The 22,833-nt window shown below is 45.2% G+C and overlaps 1 protein-coding gene across 8 annotated transcripts in view; it reads left to right on the top strand.

The window, feature by feature from the left end:
• TNS1 (tensin 1) overlaps positions 1-22,833 on the top strand; it is a 564,007-nt gene that overhangs the window by 469,449 nt on the left and 71,725 nt on the right. For all 8 annotated transcript variants that reach the window (XM_083153686.1, XM_083153691.1, XM_083153689.1 and 5 more), the window contains 2 exons: positions 2,242-2,358; positions 2,708-2,776. In XM_083153686.1, coding sequence (XP_083009812.1) covers positions 2,242-2,358; positions 2,708-2,776 — 186 coding nt within the window. The remainder of the gene's footprint in view (positions 1-2,241; positions 2,359-2,707; positions 2,777-22,833) is intronic.

The raw sequence follows: 22,833 nt of genomic DNA, 5'->3' as shown, positions 1-22,833 counted from the left end.
TCGGTGGGAGGACACATCATGCAGAGTATTAGAACACATTTGAAGTACAGAACTACCTTAAATAGGCTACAATACAGTAAGATCAGTGTGGTGAATAGTTTGCCTCTTGTGCCTACAGTGAAGTAATGTGGTATCTGGCAGCCATGCCGATGAGCACTGCTTTCGCTGAAGCAAGAACTTAAATAAACTTTTGTCCCGATGCAGAAATCTTGGGTTTTCCGGTCTAGCGATTTAATTAGGGAACGATTTCCCGCAAGGTACAGATGTTCTAACTTTGCTTAGTAACAATTTGCAATGCATATAATTGTTGGGTCCATTTATTAAAATATTGTGAGGAAACTTTTTTTTTAGATCATTTCCTTTTGAGAATGTGAGAGGAAATGTATATTTTTATTTTACGTAAATAAGACTTTTGTGTTTGATTTGATGATCCACTGTCAGTATATTTTAGTAATGTGCTCTGTGCCCATTGGTTCATTTGTTTATATTTGTGGTTCTATCCTACCAGCATATTTATATGTCTGTGCTATACTAAATAACCACTTGGGGGTTTATTCTAGTTCATTCTTTCTGACAAAATCCTTCTTAGATGGACAAAACCATGTGCACTGCATGGGGGCAGATGTAACATGTGCAGAGAGAATTAGATTTGGGTGAGTTATTTTGTTTCTGTGCAGGGAAAATACTGACTGCATGATTTTACACTTCAATATAGATCTCACTTTGAAGAAAAACCCCACCCAAATCTAATTCTCTCTGCACAAGTTACATCTGCCCCACCCGCAGTGCACATGGTTTTGTCCATCTAAGAAGGATTTTGTCAGAAAGAATAGACTAGAATAACCCCCTTGGTACTAACATAGGAGTTTCAATAGTGAGGAAGAGCTTTCTCTTCATTTGAAGGGGCTGGAATAAGAGGAACCCCAGAGACAGAATGAACCTGTGGCCTCCCGGCTCCACTGCACATTCTTTCCAGTCAGGCGGAACGTGTAAACAAAGAAGCATTTGAACTTGATGTAGGGCAAAAGTCTGTTTTTTGGTAAATGTACTAGACCACACAGACAAACACACCTCTAAGAGACCATCCTGCATTCTAGCAATTGGCCCAGTTCGACCTGGGATTGGACCCTTTGTTCTTATCAGTAACCCAGAAACATGAATTTATGATTTGATCACATTGCTTTTTTCAAGAGACTGACATCAATGTGTGTGGCCCTTCCAATTACTCAGGATACTACCTATTTGAAACTTGTAGGATGTTGTATTGTGCCTTCCTCTGGGTAAAAGGCCTTTGAATTTTGTTCATGACATCTGAGGCATGAAGCACATTGGGCCTAATTCAGACTTGATTGCTGCTGTGTGAATTCACGCAACAAGTGCTTATTAATAGATTATGCATGCACCTGGTGACAGTGCACGTTCGTGACGCCATCCAGCAAAGGAATCCTGCTACTTTTTTAATTGATAGCCATTTGCAAGGTAATTGACAGGAAGCCGGGTTTTGGTGGCAGTAACCGTCTTATCAATGGTGTGTGTTAAAAACCGCATTCGTGCCCCAAGCATTTTAGGGGAGGGCGTGTGAAATCGGCTTCGGCCTACTACAGGGCTAGCTCAAGGATTTCTTAGAGCCTTTAGACAGTGGTGACCAGTGCAGGAATCATTCAGTGGTGAGTGGAATACTAATGGTTTGGGAAATATTTGCACGGCTGTGCCATCTTTGCAAGCTGTACACATCTATTCAAATGGTGTACAGATTAATTAGCAAGGCTGAATTTCATCTGGTGGGGTGGTGTTTGCCTGGTCACTGGTCACTGCAAATTAGCTGTGCAGTCAGGTCTGAATCAGGCCCATTATGCTTACACACAGTTAGTTTACAAGTCTGAGCTGATATGAAGCCACCCAGTTTACTCGTAATGAGTGACATCAGTACCAAGTGCACTCATAAATTCTTTATCTGGAGTAGATATGATGGTGAGTCCCCCCACTCAGAATGGAACATCCATAAAACTCTGCTTCCCCATCCTTTTCACTAATATCCACTAATATCCATATTCTCTTTCAGAAAAAAACTGTGCGCAAACTACTACTTCTTTGCTGTAATTTACAAAACATGTCCTCAAATAAGCTACAGTATATGCACACTGACACCACAGAGGGCTACTGCCTTTCAGCTCTGTATTTGTTTAGCGCTTTTTAAGCCATTTTGAGGTCTTTCTTAGTAACCAAACCTTTCTTTACCAGGAATGGAACACCTGGAGAATGGGCCAAGTGTCTCTGTTGATTACAACACTTCTGATCCACTCATCCGCTGGGACTCTTATGACAATTTTAACACACACCGAGAGGACAGTCTGGAAGGTACGTGTTTTTTGTATTTTTTGTCATTTTATAGTGGATCATGATTCTTAAGGTAAAGTATAAGAAATATTTTTATTCTAAGCAACAAATGGGATTTCCTGATCTTCAGTACTGCGGTTTGAATGTTTCTACAGGAACTCTGCAGTACTTATTACACATGCTATATAAAATAACTGTCAGAATGAACATGTTGGATTTATGAATGTTGTTACATATAAGGGCATGGCATCTGGATTTTGATGCGTTTGAGTGGGACTGTTCAGCGAGTAATAAGCATGCACTGATACATGAGTACTTTTTTGGGTATTATCCTAAAAATAGTAATTTTTTTTTAAATTGCTGATCATAGGATGTGACCACGCCCACCCTGATGCAGCCACACCCCCAATCCTAATAACAAACCCAACAATGCTGGGAGGTATGTATAATTGTTCATTTTGACTTGAAGCCTCTATAATCACTAATTTTGCTGCTGTGGGACCTGCTGCTGCTTCTCTAAATGGTTTTCAGCTGATATTCCCTTCTCACATCATTACACTGTCCCAGTTACACCTGTCCTCATGAACCCATCGCTCATGTCCTGATAAACTCTGTGCTACTAGTGAACCCTGCTCCTTCTACCTTATAACTCTCAGCCTGGGACTTCGTGCTGCCTACATTCCCCTGCTCACATCATTTTGCCACCGCCGTTTGACGAACTGTCCACACTAACACAATCTCATGACTTGACAGGTTAGTGCCTCCCAACAATCCACACACATGCCTCCTCTAATACTCTGTGCTGTTGTGAGCATCCCCATTATATGATTGGCTAATAAACTAGGAACATTGGGGGAAATTTACTAAGATGTGTATTCTACTTCACATGTGATGTTGCTATGGGCAACCAATCAGAATCTACTTCTTATTTAGCACCCTCTAGAAGATAGTAGACAGGATCTGATTGGTTGCCCGTAGCAACTTCACATGTGAAGTAGAATATACATCTTAGTAAATTTCCCCCATTATGGCTAAACATGGCATGAATATTGTGTACTAGAAGATGCTCAGACCTTGGTTAAACACGTCATAACCAATATGGGGCGTTTCCTTTTGTTGCACCCCCCAATATTCCCCAATGTGCGTTGGAAATAACCAGAGCATCATTATTTGGGGTGTGGTTAAGCTCAGTTTGGTAGCAGTTCAGCATTGGGTCATAAATGATCCTTATTTTCCTGTTTGGTATGTAGTTACATATGCTTTGGCAGTCTGTCAGCTGTCTCCTCGTGACATCACCAACATGCATGTTATACAATCGTGTTATTGATAGATATCCATTTAGATAACTAGCTCCATTTAGGAGTTCCTTATGTGCTTATATCCATGCCTTCCTATACAATACTGAGATGCCTTGTGGTTTTGGGTGTTAATACTGGATCCAGATTAGGTGGGCGTTAATTGATTTTACATCCTCTTATTGCGAAACCATAATGGGAGGAATGTCACAGTGTTTTATAATGCACCGATTATTAAATTTTATAGGACTTGATAACATTCTCAGAGGAGAAACTATTCATATTTGGTTTTGTTCCATTTACACCCGTACCCTGTTCCTTATGGTTGTTTAGACACCAAGGGCCAGATGCACTAAGCTTCAAAAGTGATAAAATGGAGAGTGATAAACAAGCAACCAAACAGCTCCTAACTACCCTGTCACAGACTGTGTTTGAAAAATGTCAGACGGGAGCTGATTGGTTGGTTGTTTATCACTCTCCATTTTATCCCTTTTGAAGCTTAGTGCATCCGGCCACAAGTCAGGAGCTGTGTGCGCCTTGTTCCTTGGCTATATTTTCTTACAGCTAGTGTCAAGAAACATTCCCACACTGACCTGTGTTGACTAAGGAAGTTCCAGGATCTTCCCAGTTTTCCTTTTAGTAAGAATAGAAGTTATATGGTTACAGCAAGCATCGGCTTTTCAGCAACCCCTCAGTAGTGAATGCAGGAATTACACAGGAAAGGCAAGGTCTTTGGGTGGTCGGGAATACACCAGCCTTTGCCGGGGCCAGGGCTGAGTAAATTAAGAACAGAGAGCAAGGTGAAAAGTCATAGGGCTGAGCCCTGGGTAACTGTGCGTCAGCTGATGACATGGGGAATGTTTGCACCTGACTAGAATTGTCCAGTTTCCTGGCAGAAAGCAGCTCATCACAGTGCAAGAATTCTCCTGTTCATGCAAGGTTATCCACAAGGCTATTCCAGGTGGAGAGTGACAGTGGATCGGAACATGAGGAAATCTCTTTCCTGATATACAGTATTCATGCAGATATATACAGCTTTCTGACTCTTCTAATGGGCTGTTTAACTCAAGAATAAAACGCTACAACCTAAAAAATCAACAACCCCCCCTGAAATACAGAAAAAGTAACCAAACGAACGACTTAGGGGGTATTTAAAAAGCAGCCACAGAGCTGCAAAAACACGTGGGAGCCAGATACTTATTCAGGATCTCATGTGTTATCGCTCCAAAAACTTGACATTTTTCTAACCCAAAAGAAGGCTTTAATTGGATGGTCAGGTATTGACCCTCTGTCATTAATCGCACCATGTGAAAAATGATTGGGGCTAACTGAATACCCCCTTATAGAGCCATCTGGATAGTAGGTCTCAGATACAAAAACTCTGCTAAAGTGGAATGGCATATCCAGACTTGTACACAAGTTAGTGACAATTGCATTCACAGTGTGTATACTGAACTAAATAGGGATATTTGCCCGTGTGCTGTCTTGTACCTCACTATGGAACAATGCCACCCTTATCCAGCCACTTATGGAAACAGCCTTAGTCATGATTAAGGTGTGTTTGCACTAGTCCTGTTCTTGGTGCAAGGGATCTGCGTGGGAGCCGCACCACTCCGCATAGACTGCATTACTGTATACATGTGTGAATTCCAGTTGTGCCCGTTCAGTGTTGGAAATGAGATACATGCAAGTCAGAAACTCTCCCTGACATCACTACTGTGCATGCACAGTGCACAAAAGCACAAAACTGAGGGGAAGATGCATGATTAGTTGTTATGGGGAAGTGGTATCAGCAGCTGTGGTTGAGATAAGGATGGTCACTATACCAACATCGTAATCCCAGCCGCTGGTAATGTGACAGGGGCTGTGAGTTAAAAAAACAAAAACCTTGGGGACTCGCCGCAGGTTCTATTCAACCTCTCTGGGGGTCATGGACCTCCACGAGGAAGAATAGCTCCTGTCGGTCAGTATCCCAAATGTCGTGCAGTGAACAGTTGGGATTTTGACCATATACTGACCGGCAGATAATGACTGTCAGCCCGTTATCTGGCACCCGTATCAGCACACTAATGCACATTTTGTTCGCCGGCCGATTGCACACAGCAGTGCAGGGGGATGTCGGGCCGTGGTAGCGCAAATGGGAACGCCCAGCGTTTCATGGGCATTCCCATTAAAGCGCTGGGCTTTTCCATGGAAATTCGCTAGTGACGCAGATTGCGGGGGCAGACAGCTGATGTCAACAGATGTCAGCTGCCCTCTTCCCGTACAGGGTGCCAAAGATCTAATGCCAGCAGTGACTGACTTAGGTCTGCTAGCGCTGGAGAAATCATTCGATGGTCGGTGACCATCGAATGATTTCTTCCCTGCATGCAAGCTGTGAATAGATGTTCATGCAAAACATCCATTCGCAATAGTGCAGTAATTTGCCTTTGCGAGTCAACCAAACTAACCCCCTTTATGTGCACTGATACAGCTTCTCTCTCATGCACCACCGTCATTATCGCCAATACTATTAACAAGATAGTGTGCCGATGTCCCAGCTCATGTATGAACGGTCAGTTGTGCTCACCTTTTCATCAATTGCAGCTATGGATTTCGACAGGTGCAGGTATCATTACCACATTCACAGCCACTGTAGTGGCTGCTGCCTGGTTCCGGGCTGCTTCGGATATGTGGTGAGGTTTTTGATATTGCACGAATGCCCATTGGAGCAGGCCGGGAGGGCAGTCTAGTGCTGATGCGCTTCATGCCTCACCTCAAAGACGAAGCAGGAAGAGACACACTGACATGATTTGTGCCAGGATAATACAACTCCCCCTGAATGCAGCTCCGCATCAGGTGTGTCCACATACTATCCACCACACAGAGCCGGCCCTAACCAGTCTGATACCCTAGGCAAGATTTTGGCTGGTGCCCCCTAGCACCAAAACTAGTACCACCTCTGGCAAAGCACCCCTCTCCTCACTAGCACATCCCCTCGCATGCAGCCGCTTGCAGGAGAAATCATTTGATGGTCGCCGACCATCGAATGATTTCTCCTGCCTTTGGTAATAAGTCAGTCTAAAGTGACTTATTTTTTATGCAGATCGGCAAAGATGGTTAGCGATTTTTGGCATCTGTGTTGCCGATAGTGCGTCTCATTCGCAGTGCCATGCCCCCAGGATACACTGTAGCAACCGCAATCTTTTTCTAATACAAGTTTAGTTGTGCTCTGTATACAGGCTCAGTCAACTCAATTCACAAGGTTGCATGGGAACTGGTGTCTAACTCGCACCAGGCAACTGTGTGGCATATTGAGGCTGGATGTATGAGGACCCATTTGTACATAGAGCAGTTACCACAGCTAGCAATTAGCCTGTAATAGGCTTACAGAGGCTTCTGTAGTATCTTCTTGCAAAAGGTTACTGCACTGTGCAAGTCTGTTAATACATAAATCCCATCATGATATTAGATAGCCATACTGTCGTCTGTATATCAGAGTCTGCTGCCTCTGAATAGAATCTACCCTGGTTTTTGGCACATTTGATAGTCAGAAAAGGTTGAAGGAAGTAGGGTGCCAGGTCTTAAATAAAGCGGAAGCTAGAAGGCGGTGGTCAGTCTACCTGCTTTATTTACAGAATGTTTGTCTGCCAGTCACAGGGAGGAAAGGTTTTATCTTTCACGGAGTGTCAGGCAGATGTCACCATCTGTGATTTACTGGTGTCAGGAGGTAGTGTACTGCAGTTTGGTGGAAAGAGATCCAAAGTGAGGGTGTGCGGGGAGGGGGGGGGGGGGAGATAGGAAGCTGACACCTTGAAGTGACAGACACAAATAAACATTATGTATCTGAACATTTTGTTATCAATATTATCTTGTTTTACTTATCATGTGATGTTTATTTAAAGGGGTTTCTTTGGGATTCTGGTTGACATACAGCGCTGCAAAGTTCGCAGAACTGCATGTCTTTTTAAGCCTCCCCCCCCCATCGCACGCTGCAACCCCGCACAACTGCGAATGGATGTTTTGCATAAAAATCAATTTGCAGCTTATGGGGCAACACCCACATAATTCGAGTACATTCAAAACGAAGACACTCTCAGGGGTCTTAGTTTTTCATGTGTCCTGTGGGAAGACAGGTTGAGCAGCTGACATCCGGCAATGTCAGCTACCCGCCCCCAGCATCCGCGTCATTGGGGCATTTGCATGAGAACGCCCACCGTTTTCATGGAATGCCCTGGACCAACACCCCACGGCCCCCAGCCTGTTCACCATGGCCGTTTGCACTTAGTGTATGCACATGCACAGAAATGCGCATGCACACATTAAAAACATTGCGCTCCCATGCGAGTTTGCATGGGAGCGCATGAATCAGACTCACTCCCTCTATGCAATACATGGACATCCATTGCCATCCCAAAGAACAGGATGATGAATATTGGCCAAAACTATACATATGCTCATAAAAACTAAAGCGAAATAACAAATAAAACTGCATTACTACTGTTAAGCAGTAGCATGCATTGTGGAGTCCATCTTATAGCTTTCGCTCAGGGCTAATTCAGTAGGGCTGAAGTACTCGCGAATGCATCGCAGGGAGGGCACTCCCCACCCGCATACTGCCGAGGAGCAGTTTTGCAAATCCTTGCAAAATTACAACTCGAGATGAATCGGACCCTACATACTATGTGTGCATATAGCAAAAATGTGACAAATGCTGAGACTGGAACATTGTCGATTCCTCCTGCGGTAGTTTCCATTCTTTTGTAACATTTGGAATCCTCCCTCTGAAATTCCTGCTTTTGACTCTGAAAGAATTTGTGACCCTGAACCCAATTCTGGTGGGTACCGAAGGCGCATCATGCCCGGTACATAAGCTGCCTTTGCTTCTAATGGCTACTAGCCAAAAATGTACGTATTCGTAAATGGTATGCGGTCATTAGGTCGACACAAAAAAATGTTGACATGCATTTGGTTGACCACTGATGGTGACATGGCTTATGTCGACATGGTTGGGAGTTTTATCCGAGCATTAGGTCGACAATGGGTAGGTTGACCGTCAAAAAAGGTCAACATGGGGTTTTCACATTATTTTTTGTGCCGACAGGTGGTATTTCATGCCACCTACCATTCACTAGGGAGTGGAGGGAGAATAGAATAGTGTGCCGAGTGTAGTGAGGCATCGTGCCCGAAGCATGGTGAGCACAGCAGTGCACTTTGATGGTGTCAATGTTGACTGTCGACATTCGGGACAAGAAAAGTGAAAAATTCATGTTGACCTTTTGACTGTCAACCTAACCATTGTCAAACTAATGCGCGTGTCGACCTTAGACATGTCGACCTAACCCACGTCGACATTCAGTGGTCGACCCAATGCATGTCGACCTTAAATGTGTCAACCCAATGACCCATACCCTCTTAAATGATGTCTTCTAGGCTGAATCCCACTAGTCACTTGTTCTCCTACGGCACAATGTTCACAAACAGATAAGGTGATTGGCAAATTGTCTACTTTTGGGTAGTATGTTGCCATTATATCCTATTCATAACTGTTTATTCACGAGTAACTTTTTACTTTACCCAGATGAAATGATGAGTTTGTTGCTGCTGATTAAATACATAATTAAAGCACATAATAATTTAAATTGAGATTAATTGAAAGAATTGGCCGCATCAGTGCTTTAAGCAGAGGTCACTGACAGTCACTTGCAGGAAAAACACACAAGGCTATATACTGGAGAAATGCAGGTGTTTGACCTCTATGCTCACACCAAGGATGCTACACTGTATAGTTATAATAAAATAATTAATAGCTACTATACATCTGAGTGACCACAAGCTACCAATCACAGTATCTAACAAAAGCTTCAGGGTGGCAACATTGCCAGGGGTCCCTACCAGCTATAGCTGGTTGTAATCACCTAGATTTCCAACTGTATGATCTTCATGCAGTGGCTGTTTTGTAGACATTCCAGTTTCCGAAGCTGCTTCTATGTGTATAACTTGGCTTCAGCTAAATCACTGTGTGTTCTGAGACAGGTTGTGTGCCATGTGTAAACGATTCTGACCACACTACGGTAGGCTGCCAGGACTTGTGATACGAGTGTTTACAAACTCCAGCAGCCCTCGAGCCTGGATGGTCAGTGGAAGTGTATAAATAATCCTCAGCGCTGACTGCTTGCCTACTTGGTTATTGATCAGCATCCAAAGAACTCTCTGGAAGAACAACTGTCTGCATTCAGTACAGGAGTTATATCTTGTGTCCTGAGGCTTTCTCTTCTTCCCTTACCAAGTATTGCCACATGCTTCAAATTTGTATATAATTAGCCATTAGTTTAATGTTGGAACATTTCCTTTTCCATAGAGGTAAAATAAACTGGCCACTGACTGTAAGCAGCAAGCATACTTCACAGCATCCCTTTGTACTTTCGATCAGGGGCTTAACCAAAACTTTGTGGACCCCATAGCAACATTTTTAAGGGGCCACTGTCCCATCGCATTTTGGCAGAAACCTCTCTAGCAATTATTAATTTGATGCCCTAATTCATTGTCTTAAGCCCCATACACATTAAGCGATATTTTAAATGACATCGCTCAGTTTGCCCTTTGGTGCGATTTAGTTAATAATATCACTTAGTGTGTATGCTCGTAATCATCCATGATGCGCGTTCCCAATTCACAACCAATGGTGATGTAGAGTTGTGTAGGCATTGCTTTTGCCTGCTCCACTTGCAACTAAAGGGGTGTAACCATTTCGCCACATTGGTGACTCAGGGGGTGGAGCCTCGGTGGGCTTTGTGATCTAACACCCCATTCCTGTCACTGTAAGGGAATGTTCATCTCACATTGAGGTTGGGCTGGGCTGCCCCAGGCTCTCCTGAACTGAGAATAGTTGGATGGGAGAAAAATTGGATTGTCTCGCTGAATGTAAAACAGTTTTGGAGGTATGGTGTAACTTGGCTCTCTGTGTATGTAAATATGCCTGTTTTCAGACCTATATTTTGCAGCAAGGGTGGGGCTGGTGCAAGTGAATGTAATATTGATGACCGCTGTGAAACCAAGAAGTTGTAGTGGAATGTTCCAGCCACAGAGATTATGAACAACTTTGTACATGGGCGAATCTTTGCATTTAGTTTTGTGCATACTGTATTGTCCAGTTACATCCAACCTGCATTCTGCTCTGAGTTGCCCACTATAAGAGCAATATCAGATTTCCAAGCTTTGTGCAGGAGCTCCTGTGGGTCCCACCAAGAATGTTCCCTGTGAGTGAGTTTTTGAGGAGAAATCTCTGAAGTCACTGCAAAGCTTTGCTGGGATGAATCAGTCAGAATCTGTGAGCACATGAATAAGTGTTTCCATTAGCTGGCAGGGGATGGTATTTTGGAGCAAAGCACTTGAAAGCTTGAAGGGCACAGTCAGAAAGAGACAAAATGCCACAGACTGTCCAAGACAATGGGTGTTGCTGCCTCTAGGGTAACTGCCCAATCTCCACAGCATAGAGTTGGTGGAAAAAGAGTGAAAACAGAATCCAGAGGGATCCCCAAAGGCTTAGCCTGAAATGGACTTTTTAACCTATTCATTGCTTTTAGCAAGTGATCCTCAATAAATGATCACACATTATGGACTAGTTTTTGTTTATTTTGTTTTCTATAGATCTGTTTCAGTAATACAAGGGTATTTCTGTGGTTGATGGTGGTTTTGCGCTGTGCTCTTCCATGGGAGTGTATGGAATATATACCATTGTATTTTGTCTGTCAGTGCAGCTCCTGCTTATGGTAACTTTCTAGAATGATTTATACCAAAGTTTTACTGACTACATACATTTTATGGAAATTGAATCCTATGTTTTTCAAATGTCCCCCTGTTTTACGGTTTATAAAATATACTATCAACTACTCGTTTTAATCCCTCTCCCCACTTTGTACCGCAGTAGGTGTCCTGTACTAGGGATCTCTGCTTGTCAAGTAATCACCTCTGATCTGTTGCAGAACTATACATTACAGGTGCTTGCCTTGCCCTTACTGTGTTCTGCATCACTGCTTCCCTCAGTCTGGGGGAGCGGTAACAGCTCTGAAAATTGGTCTTTTTATACAATGGATATTGTATGAAATACAGTATTAATATTTCACAGTACAGATGGTCTATAGTATAGTCTGTTTTAAATTAGATAAAATTGTCAGGAAATGTTTAAACATATCATAATAAATAAATACACAAACAGAAAAGAACCAGTACTGCACTACTAATCTCTAATCTTCTAATCTCACAATCTTTCACTTCATGGTGAGGTTCCTGTCTCTTCCTCCTGGCAGCTGCTCTCTGGTCTATTGCAATGTTTGAGGGCTCAGATCCACACATACAGTAAATGTGGTAGAAGAAGCTGGTACACTGGGAATGTGCAGCAGCTCTGCTCTGTCCCTTACACTGCATGATGTGGTGGCAGCTCTATTGATCATATTATATACCAGTGCTATTGTTAACATAATTTAGGAACTTGCTAAGAGGAGGGGTTTCCAGGCAACCAGAAACCCTCCTCTGCATTTGCCTAGGAGGATAATTACAGATCCTGGGCCGGAAGGGATAAAGCAAATGGATGAAGCACCAGGAGAGAGAAATAATTAGTGGGGGTAAGGGAATGGTCTTTAAAACCACTATAGTGCAGGAAAATTAATTTATCTGCAGGTTAAGGCTATGAATCCCCTTATGCCAGGCATGTCCAAACTATGGCCCTCCAGCTGTTGTGAAACTACACTTCCCAGCATGCCTTGCCATAGTTTTTGCATTCCCTAATAGCAAAACTGTGGCAAGGCATAGTGGGACTTCACAACAGCGGAGGGCCATAGTTTGGACATGCCTGGCTTATGCTTAGTGGTATAATTATAATGCAGACATATACACTGTAGCCCTCCAGTTGTCGCAGGACTAAACGTCCCAGAATGCCTTTTGCATGTCTTGTTAGTTCTGTGGGTTACCTAGAGTGAGAGTTGGGGAAATGGTCAGTGCCTGACTCTGACGAGATGAAGGACAGGCCTTTCCTATATTCTCCCCTTATCCGCATAAGATATCCGTAACAACTTCGGAATGTGCGTCCAATAATAAAAGTTTCCTGTGTCAGTCTGGCTTTAAATAGTTGCTACCAGGAGACAGAGCTTGTCTGATGCTTCCAGCTCAGTCCTGGCTCTCTCCGCTTGGAGGACGAGAGCCAGAACTCTCCCCCTGCTCCATCCCATATGTTCTTCAAGTTAAAAGCTGTTACTGTTCTTCTTAGTGTCGTGTCTCATCGGACGACAATTTGTAACAAACTGTTCTGCTTGTTCCTACTTGTAGCACCACAGCTAGCAGTGTAAAAAGTGAGGATAATCTCTTTTGAGTGAGAAAAGTAAATATAAGAATTATTATTATTATATGGTTTAGTGAAACCAAGCTTTAGTTAGTTACTCTTTCCAAATAACTTTTCTGTTCTTGTTAGTGAAAGGTCACTCCTAGTTGGATGATCAGACTTCTGGGTAAGGTGGTTTACATGAATACCTTTTCAGTGGTTTAGTGACAGGGCCAGATGTAATAAGCTTGGAGAGTGATATAAGTACCAGCCAGTCAGCATCCATTCCACATGTTTTTTTAATTACAGTTAGGGGCTTTTTAAGGCTAAAGGGGTCTACAGATGGGGAGATGTGCTGAGCGTTCTGAGCGATGCTAGATGACTCAGCACACAGTGATGTGTCAGCGCTGTATTCTCAGTGATCTGTCAGGGCCAGTGTCCTCCAGGGAGACCACTGGCCCCGCCCGCTGATTAAGTAGTTTTGTCCAGCATGCTGGATATTAATAAATGGTTGATAGCAATGCGCAGGGCAGCGCAACACTAACGCTTTGGCCCCTACATAAATTTGCTAAGCGATCTAGTGAGATGGCTTAGAACACTGGTGGCTAACCTAGACACTCCAGCTGTTGTTGAACTACACATCCCAGCATGCCCTGCATCCGTTTTAGCATGACCAAATAGTAAAACTGTAGCAGGGCATGCTGGGATGTGTAGTTCAATAACAGCTGGAGTGTCAAGGTTAGCCATCACTGGCTTAGAAAATGCCCTGAAATCGCTCCTTGTGTAGGCCCCATTAGTACATTTCACCCAAGATATTTAGATAGCGACAGGAACCAATACAAAGACAATTGCTGCCAACAGATGAAATCATCATTATATGACATGCTGTAGCTGAAAATGTCCACGACGTTAGTTGGTACTACTGTAGTCCCTTTGGCTCAAGCCTATCTGCTACAGATGGAAAAGTTCATAGCTCTGTCTTTATGTATTACTCAACCAGGGGCGCTGGAACGTTTTTAGGTTGGGGGGGGCAAGATATAATCTCATTTTGGCGCCCCCTAAATTGCTATATGTTACCCCCGGGCACTATACACACTGGCAGCGGCATATACACGTTGGCATTATACACAGGGCAGCGGCATATATGCATGGGCATTATACACAGGGCAGCGGCATTTACGCATGGGCATTATACACAGGGAAGCGGCATATACACGTGGGCATTATACACCGGGCAGCGGCATATACATGTGGCCAGAGACTAGATCTCTGTGGGCCCCATAGCAAAAAATTTATTAGGGCCCCCCCATTCGGTTGTCACTATGATGATCTTAGGGGACAGGAGAGTCGGAGACAAATAGGGCATTGGGTAGAGGAAATACAGGGGTAAGGGAGTGAGAGGGTTTCCTGGAAAAAGAGAGAATGAGAAAGAGAGACAGGGTCTCAGGGTGAGAAGGGGGAGAGAGAAGGAATCAGGGACATGGTGTCAGGCATACGCAGGAGAAAGCAGGCTGTCACTTGCAGGGGCACGGTTGCAAGCACACACTTAGGAAAGGTTTTGGTGGGCTGTTGGCAGGCATGTGCAGGTCAGATAGGGGGAGCAGGAAAGTGAAGGTCAGAAGGGGGCAGGTAAGTGCTGGTCAGAGAGGGTCGGCAGGTAAATGCAGGTCAGAGGGGGGGCAGGTAAGTGAAGGTCAGAAGGGGCAGGTAAGTGCAGGTCAGAGGGGGGCTGCTACTACTACTATTACGCGCAGATGTCTAGAGTTGAACCATCGCACAATGACCAAAGAGTCCTGGGACATAAACCAGTGAGCATCGAGAAGATGTAATGTCCATGACAGACAGAGTTCCTCAGTATATGCCCATGTACGAGGTCAGAGAGATGATGGTGACCCCCCCCACCCCGACCCCCCCGAATCACCCGTCCGCCCGCCCGCCCGCAGTACCTGTGTGCTGCTGCGTCTTTCATTGGTGACAGCCGGGCAGACTGTATGTGCGCTGCCCGTCTGTAGTCTCCGCAGGATAATCTTTATTTTCATATCTCCCGCTGGACCGGCGGGCAGCCAATCAGGAGCGGCGGCATTGATAGCCGCTCCTGATTGGCTGCATGGCGGTCCAGCAGGAGATCTGTGAAAATACAGAAACTCCTTCCTCATACTAGTACAGCCGGGCAGCGCACATACAGTCTGCCCGGCTGTCAGCTACCTATGCGCGTGTGAGCGCAGATGCAGGGACGTCTCCCGTTGGCTGTGGCGTCTCTAGGGGGGTGCAGCAGCACGGCTGATTTTGGTGTCACCCCACTGACTGGTGACACCCGGTGCGGGCCGCACCCCCCGCACTCGCCTAGTGACGCCACTGCGCCCGCCCGCCTATATTAGCGCCTCAGTAATTTTGGGGGGGGCAACCTGCCCCCTCGCCCCCCCCGTTCCGGCGCCACTGTACTCAACCAATGTACAATGTATACTATACAGTTCTGCACAGCAGGCTGGCAGTCACTTTGTATCTGCTCAGTTCCACCTACAATGGTAACCGGCTGTAGGAGTGACAGAGAGCATGTAGGACAGTAGGACAAAGTCACTAACACTCCAATTATTTTAGCTTTGATTTTCAGTTATTTTATATACAATCTTTAATATATTTATATTAATGTCAAATATCACCATTGTTTGTTCTTTAGCCCTTTAAATGCCAACATCTCTGTGAGAGATGTGCAAAATATTGGCTAAAAATGCCAGCGTCCCTCACATATATATTTCCGGTACTTAGCCTAGCACGGCGCCCATCGCATCGCATACCATAAGCTTTACAATGGTATGCGATGCGATGTTACGCGATGGCACCCGATGTTATACAATTTAAAATCGCATACCATCCCATTGTATGCCATTGTATGCCATATACAATGGTATACGATTTTAAATTGTATAAGCACTCTAATGTGTGTTTTCAATGTTAAATGGCCCCCCTATAAGATTATTAATTGTATAAGCACCGTAATGGGTGCTTACAATATTAAAAGCACCCACACGCCACCGTCAGTATCAACGCCTACCCGAAGTGTGGCGAGCACAACGGCGGTACGCATCCTCCGACCTTTTCATACCCCCACTATCCACATCGGCGTGGAGTTGACTTTAGAGTGGCGAGCGCAGCGAGCTACCGAGCCCGAAGCGTGGCAAGTGCAGCGGAATACATGTAAAGTAATACGCGTCCCCTCGCGGGGCTCTATACAAGAGAGGTTTTCCTGGGCCCTGGGGGTGCCCTGAGCCCGGCTACTTGCATAGAAGGGGATCGTGGGGGACGGACCCTCCCCGTTGGCGGCCACCATCTTGGAAGGGTATATAGACTGAAATCCCACTAGGGAGGTGAAGTCTATTACAGGAGTCCAGCGCTGCTGGACAACTCCATGTGGTCCCAGAAAGAAGGGGAGGCACAGGAGGTGAGGAGAAACACTAGTGGGAGTGGCTAAAGGGGAAAGGCGCCAAAAAGGCTATCCTTCTCGGCTGAAGCAGATACTTGGTCTCTACCTGCTCTGTGTGCTGGCGCCTTTTCTCTCCATGATGTGGAGCTGAAACAAGGTTTTCATATAAAGTGCAGAGGGTGCAGTTTCTCCTGGACAGCTTCCCCTGCTGATCGCTGAGGTCACTGGCAGCAGAAAGCAGTCAGATAAGTACACTGTTACATGATTCTGTGCTTTGCCTGACATTGTGCACCGTGTATTAGACATGACTGAAGGGTGTAATGCTACTGCCTTGGGGGAGGGAGCGCAGGCCATGTTACTTCACTGCAAGTTATTGTGGGATTAAATTAACATGTGAACAGATGGATCAAGGGGATTTGTCCCCCTCATGTGAGTCTGTGCCCAGTGGAGCGCAAGCCCAGAGGTCTGAACAGTCTGAACCTGCGTGGGCTGCTGCATTGAGGCGGTCCATCAATGCCTTGGTGGAGGTTTTAAACAGGCAGAGAGATAACTTAATGAAGTCTCCTGGCCATATTTCTTCCTCCCAAACATCTATTGTCTCCATTACCCCATCTCAGGGGAACCCGGTATTATTGCAGGTCATGCAGTACACTGCACAGGGTGTTCAAAGGATGAGCTCCTTTATTGAACAGTTTGCTAAGTGCTCTGAGAGTTTTTCTTGTAGACACCCATTTTCTACACCCCCGCTTTTGAATTTGGTTTCTGATCAAGAGCGTGTGTGTGTGTGTGAAAAGGAATTGAGCTGGGACCAGAGGGAAAAGGCTGAAGCTTCTATGCCTGGTATTGAGGATTTGATCCTTGCAGTAAAACAGACATTAGATTTGTCTGAGGAAGACAAGGTGCCTGCACACTGTGTCTTTCAGAAGATTCGCAGAGAGTCTGTGACTTTTCCCTCTGATGAGGGTATGGTTTCCTTGCTGGGAGAAGCATGGAAAGCTCCAGACAAAAAATTAATTCTGTCTAAGAGGTTTGCTAATATGTATCCCGGGCCTAAGGAACATGTGAAATTATGGGAGATGGTTCCCTTGGTAGATGCTCCTGTAGCTAGATTGTCCAAGGCCACCGCCTTACCGGTACAGGGTGGGGTGGCCTTTAAGGATCCTGTGGACAAGAAAGTGGATGGATGCCTTAAGCCGGTTTTTTAAGGAGTGGGTTTCACACTCTGCCCCATTATTGCCTCTGCTTGGGTTACCAAGGCAATGATTAAGTCAGCTCCAGCCTGATTCAGAGGCTTTTACACTGACCGCCTGATTCAGAGGCTTTTACACTGACTGAAAAACTCAGGTGTGCAGCAGAGTACATTTGTGAGGCTGGGGAAGAAGGCGCAAGAATGGCGTCTAAGTTATTTGCCACGTCTGTGTCAGCGAGGAGAGCCCTTTGGCTAAAAGCCTGGGAAGCAGACAGCAAATCTAAGAAGTCGCTTGAGACTTTGGATTTTAAAGGGGAGTTGCTTTTTGGGTCAGAGCTTGAATCCATTATAAAGCAGGCTACGGGAGGGAAGAGTACTTTCCTCCCCACTACATCTAAAACTTCAGGGTCTAAATTTGGAGTTTTTAAGCCTTCCTTTCGCTCTTCCTTTCGGGGCGGAGCGACCAACAGAGGACAGGTGGGAAGAGATAGGTTCCCAGCCAGTAAAGGGAGGTCATCCAAATCCCGGTTTGGGGCCTTTTCTAAGAAACATGTGTCCAAAGGAGAGGATAAATCCTCTGCATGACGGGGCGGAAACTCCCCATTCTGGTCTGAGTTGAGGGTCGCCTCCTGCAGTTTCGGGACAGGTGGAAAAATCCCACCACGGAAACCTTTGGTTTATTCCATTGTCTCCTAGGGTTACCAGATAAAACTCAGGGGCCCTCCCCCAAGCAGATTTCTCGCTACTCCTTTACCGTGGACTGCGGACTGCCTTCTTGGGGGCAGCATTGTCTCTCCGAGAAAAAGGGGTAGTGGTCCCGGTACCTCAGGAGGAAAGGAAGAAAGGATTTTATTCAATTATTTTCTTGGTCCCCAAACCAGATGGGTCTTTCAGATCCATTCTAAATTTGAAGTCTTTAAATCTGCATCTCTGGGTGGATCATTTTCGCATGGAATCTCTACATTCAGTGCTATTAAGCATAGAACCAGGAAAATTTCTAGCATCAGTGGATATCCAGGATGCTTACCTACATGTGCCCATCTGCAAGGAACATCTGTCCTTACTTCACTTTGCGATAGGGGAGACTCATTTGCAGTTCCAAGCCCTATCTTTTGATCTGGCTACGGCCCGAGGATCTTAACATAAGTGATGGCTGTCATGGCAGCGACCCTCAGACTGCAAGGGATAGTAAGTATCCCATATTTGGACGATATACTGTTCAAAGTGGAGCCAGCAGAAAAACTTCAGGAACACCTGAACATTGCGACACAGTTTTTACAAGACCAGGGGTGGGTGTTAAACCTTCCCAAGTCTCATTTGACACCCACGCAGAGACTGCAGTTTCTGTGGGTGATTTTGGACACCAACCTACACCGGGTATTTCTGCCAGAGTCCAAGGCAGTGGAAATCCGTCAGCTTGTGTTGATGATTTTACAAGCTCTAAACCCTACGGTTTAGCAGGGAGTGAAACTACTCGGCAAGATGGTGGCAACTTTCGAGACGCTTCAGTTTGCTAGGTTTCACTCTAGTATTTTTTAGTGGAACATCCTTTCATGTTAGTCAGGGAACGCAAAGACCATGAAACAGGAACGGTTGTTTCTGTCTCAGGAGACAAGGGAGTCCCTGATCTGGTGGATGGACATGGAGACATTGCAGCTGGGGCGTTCCCTTCACTCATGGGATTGGTTGGATGTCACAACCGATGCCAGTCTCGGGCTGGGGGGCGGTAGCCCTTCACCTACGGTTGCAGGGTCTGTGGTCCAGAGAAGAATCTAAGCTGCCGATCAATATATTGGAGCTTCAGGTTGTTTGGAACACCCTTCGTCAGATGGAGGATCTTCTGAAGGAGTCGCCTGTATGTGTACAGTCGGACAATGCCACGGCTGTGGCTTACCTGAATCAGCAGGGCGGGACTCGCAGCAAGATGGCAATGCAGGAAGTCTCGCAAATTTTCAGGTGGGCAGAGCTCGATATTCCTGCTCTGTTGGCTGTGTTCATTCCGGGGATCTGGAATGTAGAAGCGGATTTCCTCAGCAGGGCAGATCTGCTGGAGGGAGAATGGACACTTCTACAGGAGGTATTACAGGAGATTGTGAATCGCTCGGTGCACCCAGAAGTGTATGGCATCCAGGAACAACTGTCAAATTCTGAGGTTTTGTTCTGGGACCAGGGACCCGACCACTTGGGCGGTAAATGCCATGACGGTTCAGCCTGGTCTATGTGTTTGCCCCATTTCCATTGATTCTGCGGGTGCTAAAAAGAGTGAAGTCTCGAGGTGCAAGCCATTCTGATTGCACCGGACTGGCCCATGAGGTTCTGGTATTCCGACATATTGAGATTGCCGATGGACTCTTGGCTCCTTCCTCTTCGGCAGGACTTACAAAGACCAGGGCTATTTTTACACCTGGACCTAGCTCGTCTCAATTTGTAGGCCTGGCTTATGAAACCTCCCTATTAAAGAAAAAGGGGTTTTCTGATGCAGTTATCCAGACTATGCTAAGGGCTCGCAAGCCGGTGTCTGCTGCAAATTACCATCGGGTATGGAAAATTATCAGGTGGTGTGAACGTCAGAGGGTACACACTTCTAGGTTCAAGGTGTCTAGACTATTGGAATTCCTTCAGAATTGCTTTTCAGACTAGCTTGGATTGCAGTCCTTAAAGGTGCAACTTTCGCCATTGTCTATTTTCTTTCAAAAAAGGGTAGCCCTGTTACCTGAGGTTCAGACCTTTTTACAGGGCGTGACCAGACTTAAACCTCCGTATAGGCAGCCTGTGGCGCCTTGGGATTTGTCTTTGGTTCTGTCAGTGTTACAGAATCCTCCTTTTGAACCGTTAAGGGTGGCTGACCTTAAATTTGTTTCTTGGAAACTGACTTTTTTATTAGCCATTGCTTCGTCTAGGCGTGTATCGGAGTTGGGAGCCTTGTCCTGCAAGTCTCCATATTTAATTTTTCATGAAGATAGGGTTGTGCTTCGAACAGTTCCTAAATTTCTACCTAAGGTAGTATTTTCATTTCATTTAAAGGAGGAGATTGTACTTAGGGCGTTTTCCCCGCCTGTTGAGGCAAAAAATAGGGACAAATTAAAGAAATTGGACGTAGTTTGCGCCTTGTGAATATACATGGAAAGGGTAAAGGACATCCGCAAAACTGATTTGCTTTTGGTGTTGTATGATATGCATAAGAGAAGGGGGCCAGTTTCTAAGCAGACCATTGCCAGATGGTTATGGTCAGTGATTACCTTTGCCTACACCAAGGTAGGTAGACCTGTTCCTTCACGGATAAATGCCCGTACCACAGATCAGTTGCTTCCTCTTGGGCTGTGCGCCATGGAGTTACAGCGGAGCAGTTGTGCAGGGCTGCCACTTGGTCCTCTGTTCATACCAAATTTTACAGATTCCATGAGTTTGTGTCGGAGGACGCTTCATTTTGGCAGGCAGTGATGAGAATTGTCAGTCTGAGCGTAAAGGACCGGCTTGTGAGCTTCCAGGGGTTGGTTGTGTCACCAGGATGGACGAAAGGGGATTTTTGTAAGAACTTTCCATTCGAACCCCTTCCTCTGAGTCCATCCTGGTGACACAGCGATCCCTCCCTTACACTCAGTAAGTTATACCGTTCATGTGTTGTCATGATATAGATGGGCGCCCACCTTAGATAAGAATTTGCAGTGTTGGATGCTATGCTCTGTTAACCGGAAAATATTATTTGTGTGGGAGATGGGAGGAGAATGGGGCCACTACTCTGGGTGGGCCACATCTTTAGAAAAAAAATGTCACTGGCTGCGCCGGCCTACTGCATATCTTCCCTGCCCAGGCCTATGGCCAATCTGCCCCTGCTAATGTCCGCATTTGGTCTTGCATGAATGCGCACCATTTTACACTACATTTACCAATGGACACCATTGCTTTGAGCTTAATCATCTCATAAATAATTTATTGTTGATGGGATTCTGTGAAAAATATTTAAGAATACATCACTATTTTTCTATAGGTAATTCTATTTAGTGTTAGTTAAGTTACAAGCATTTTTGCGAGACAAGGACACTTAACAAATTGCTCCTGTTATACATTTGTTATGTATAATATAAATAATACATGCATTACTTAAACATGTTCCTGGAAGAAGCATACTACTTTTAAAGTATAAAGTAAACTAAGTCCAACAAATTCTTTATATTCTTGTTTGATTTACAACAAACCCTCTGTCCCCCGTCACCCCCCTGGAATCTGGTTCCTGGAACATTCCGTGGGATATAAATGGGACTGTTTTCTGTCAACCGCAGCCAATCAATAAGCTTGTTTCTTCTTGCTTGCGGTCTTTATATGGCTCTGACAGAAAGCTTTCTCCTATTTGTTCACGCCTCTTGAGAGATTTCAGATGGCACAGTTCTACTTGACACTTTGTTATTATTGACCATTCCAGTCATGTTCTTTCTCACTTTCATAACTTACTAATGGAAACACTAAACTGGGACACAATAGGTTGTAAATAAAAGTTGAAGTCCCCCCTAAAATGTATCTCCTCCTTAGAGCAGCTGATGTGCATTCCACATCCATCCAGCTTATTATTGTTTCCAAATTCTAAAGCTGTTTGGTGCTATACAGACAATAGTAATTCCTGGAGCTATAGATTTCTTATACCCTTTCACATCACACAAATAACCTGGGACCGACCCGGGTTGTGGCCGTGTCGACCTGCGTGAAAGGGCCTTCTGAAATTACCCAGGTCCAGCAACCTGGCATTCTGACCATGTTAAAAGAAGGGTTAGGGTCCCATTCACTCTATAGGTAGGAGGCAGCATCAGATGCAAGCGCTGGCTCCTCCCATGATGACCCAGAACCACCCCTCCCCCTTTCTAACATCAGTGAACTAGCTTATTGCCAGGTCACACTGGGGTGCTCATTTCACAAATGGTTCGACTAAGGGTGGCTGACCATAACATGGACGATCCATCTGCAATGCCACATTGGGTGGTGGAAGAGGGCTGGTGGCAGGTGTCGGTGTGGAGCAGAGCTGTGCAGGAGGGCTGGTGAGCAGCGTGGGTCAGCGGTGGTGGCAGAATTTAATTTATTTTTTTTGGACGGTCCCGCGCTTTCGTGTTGGGTGACCCATTCAATGTGCATACAATGCTTCGATTTATCGCACAGATGCAGGCAAAATCGAAGGATTGTATGCGATATCGCCCTAGTGTATGAGCACTAACAGATATGCAGCTCCAATATATAACCCACTCTTGTACAACCAGAAGAAAAACAAGATAATCTTTTTAGATAATAAAAGATCCTTTATGGTATTATT

This window comes from Crinia signifera, chromosome 7 (assembly GCF_055691185.1).
Source record: "Crinia signifera chromosome 7, ASM5569118v1, whole genome shotgun sequence".
Lineage (NCBI taxonomy): Eukaryota > Metazoa > Chordata > Amphibia > Anura > Myobatrachidae > Crinia > Crinia signifera.
The sequence above is the reverse complement of the archived record's forward strand: the minus strand, read 5'-3'. Positions and strand labels throughout refer to the sequence as shown.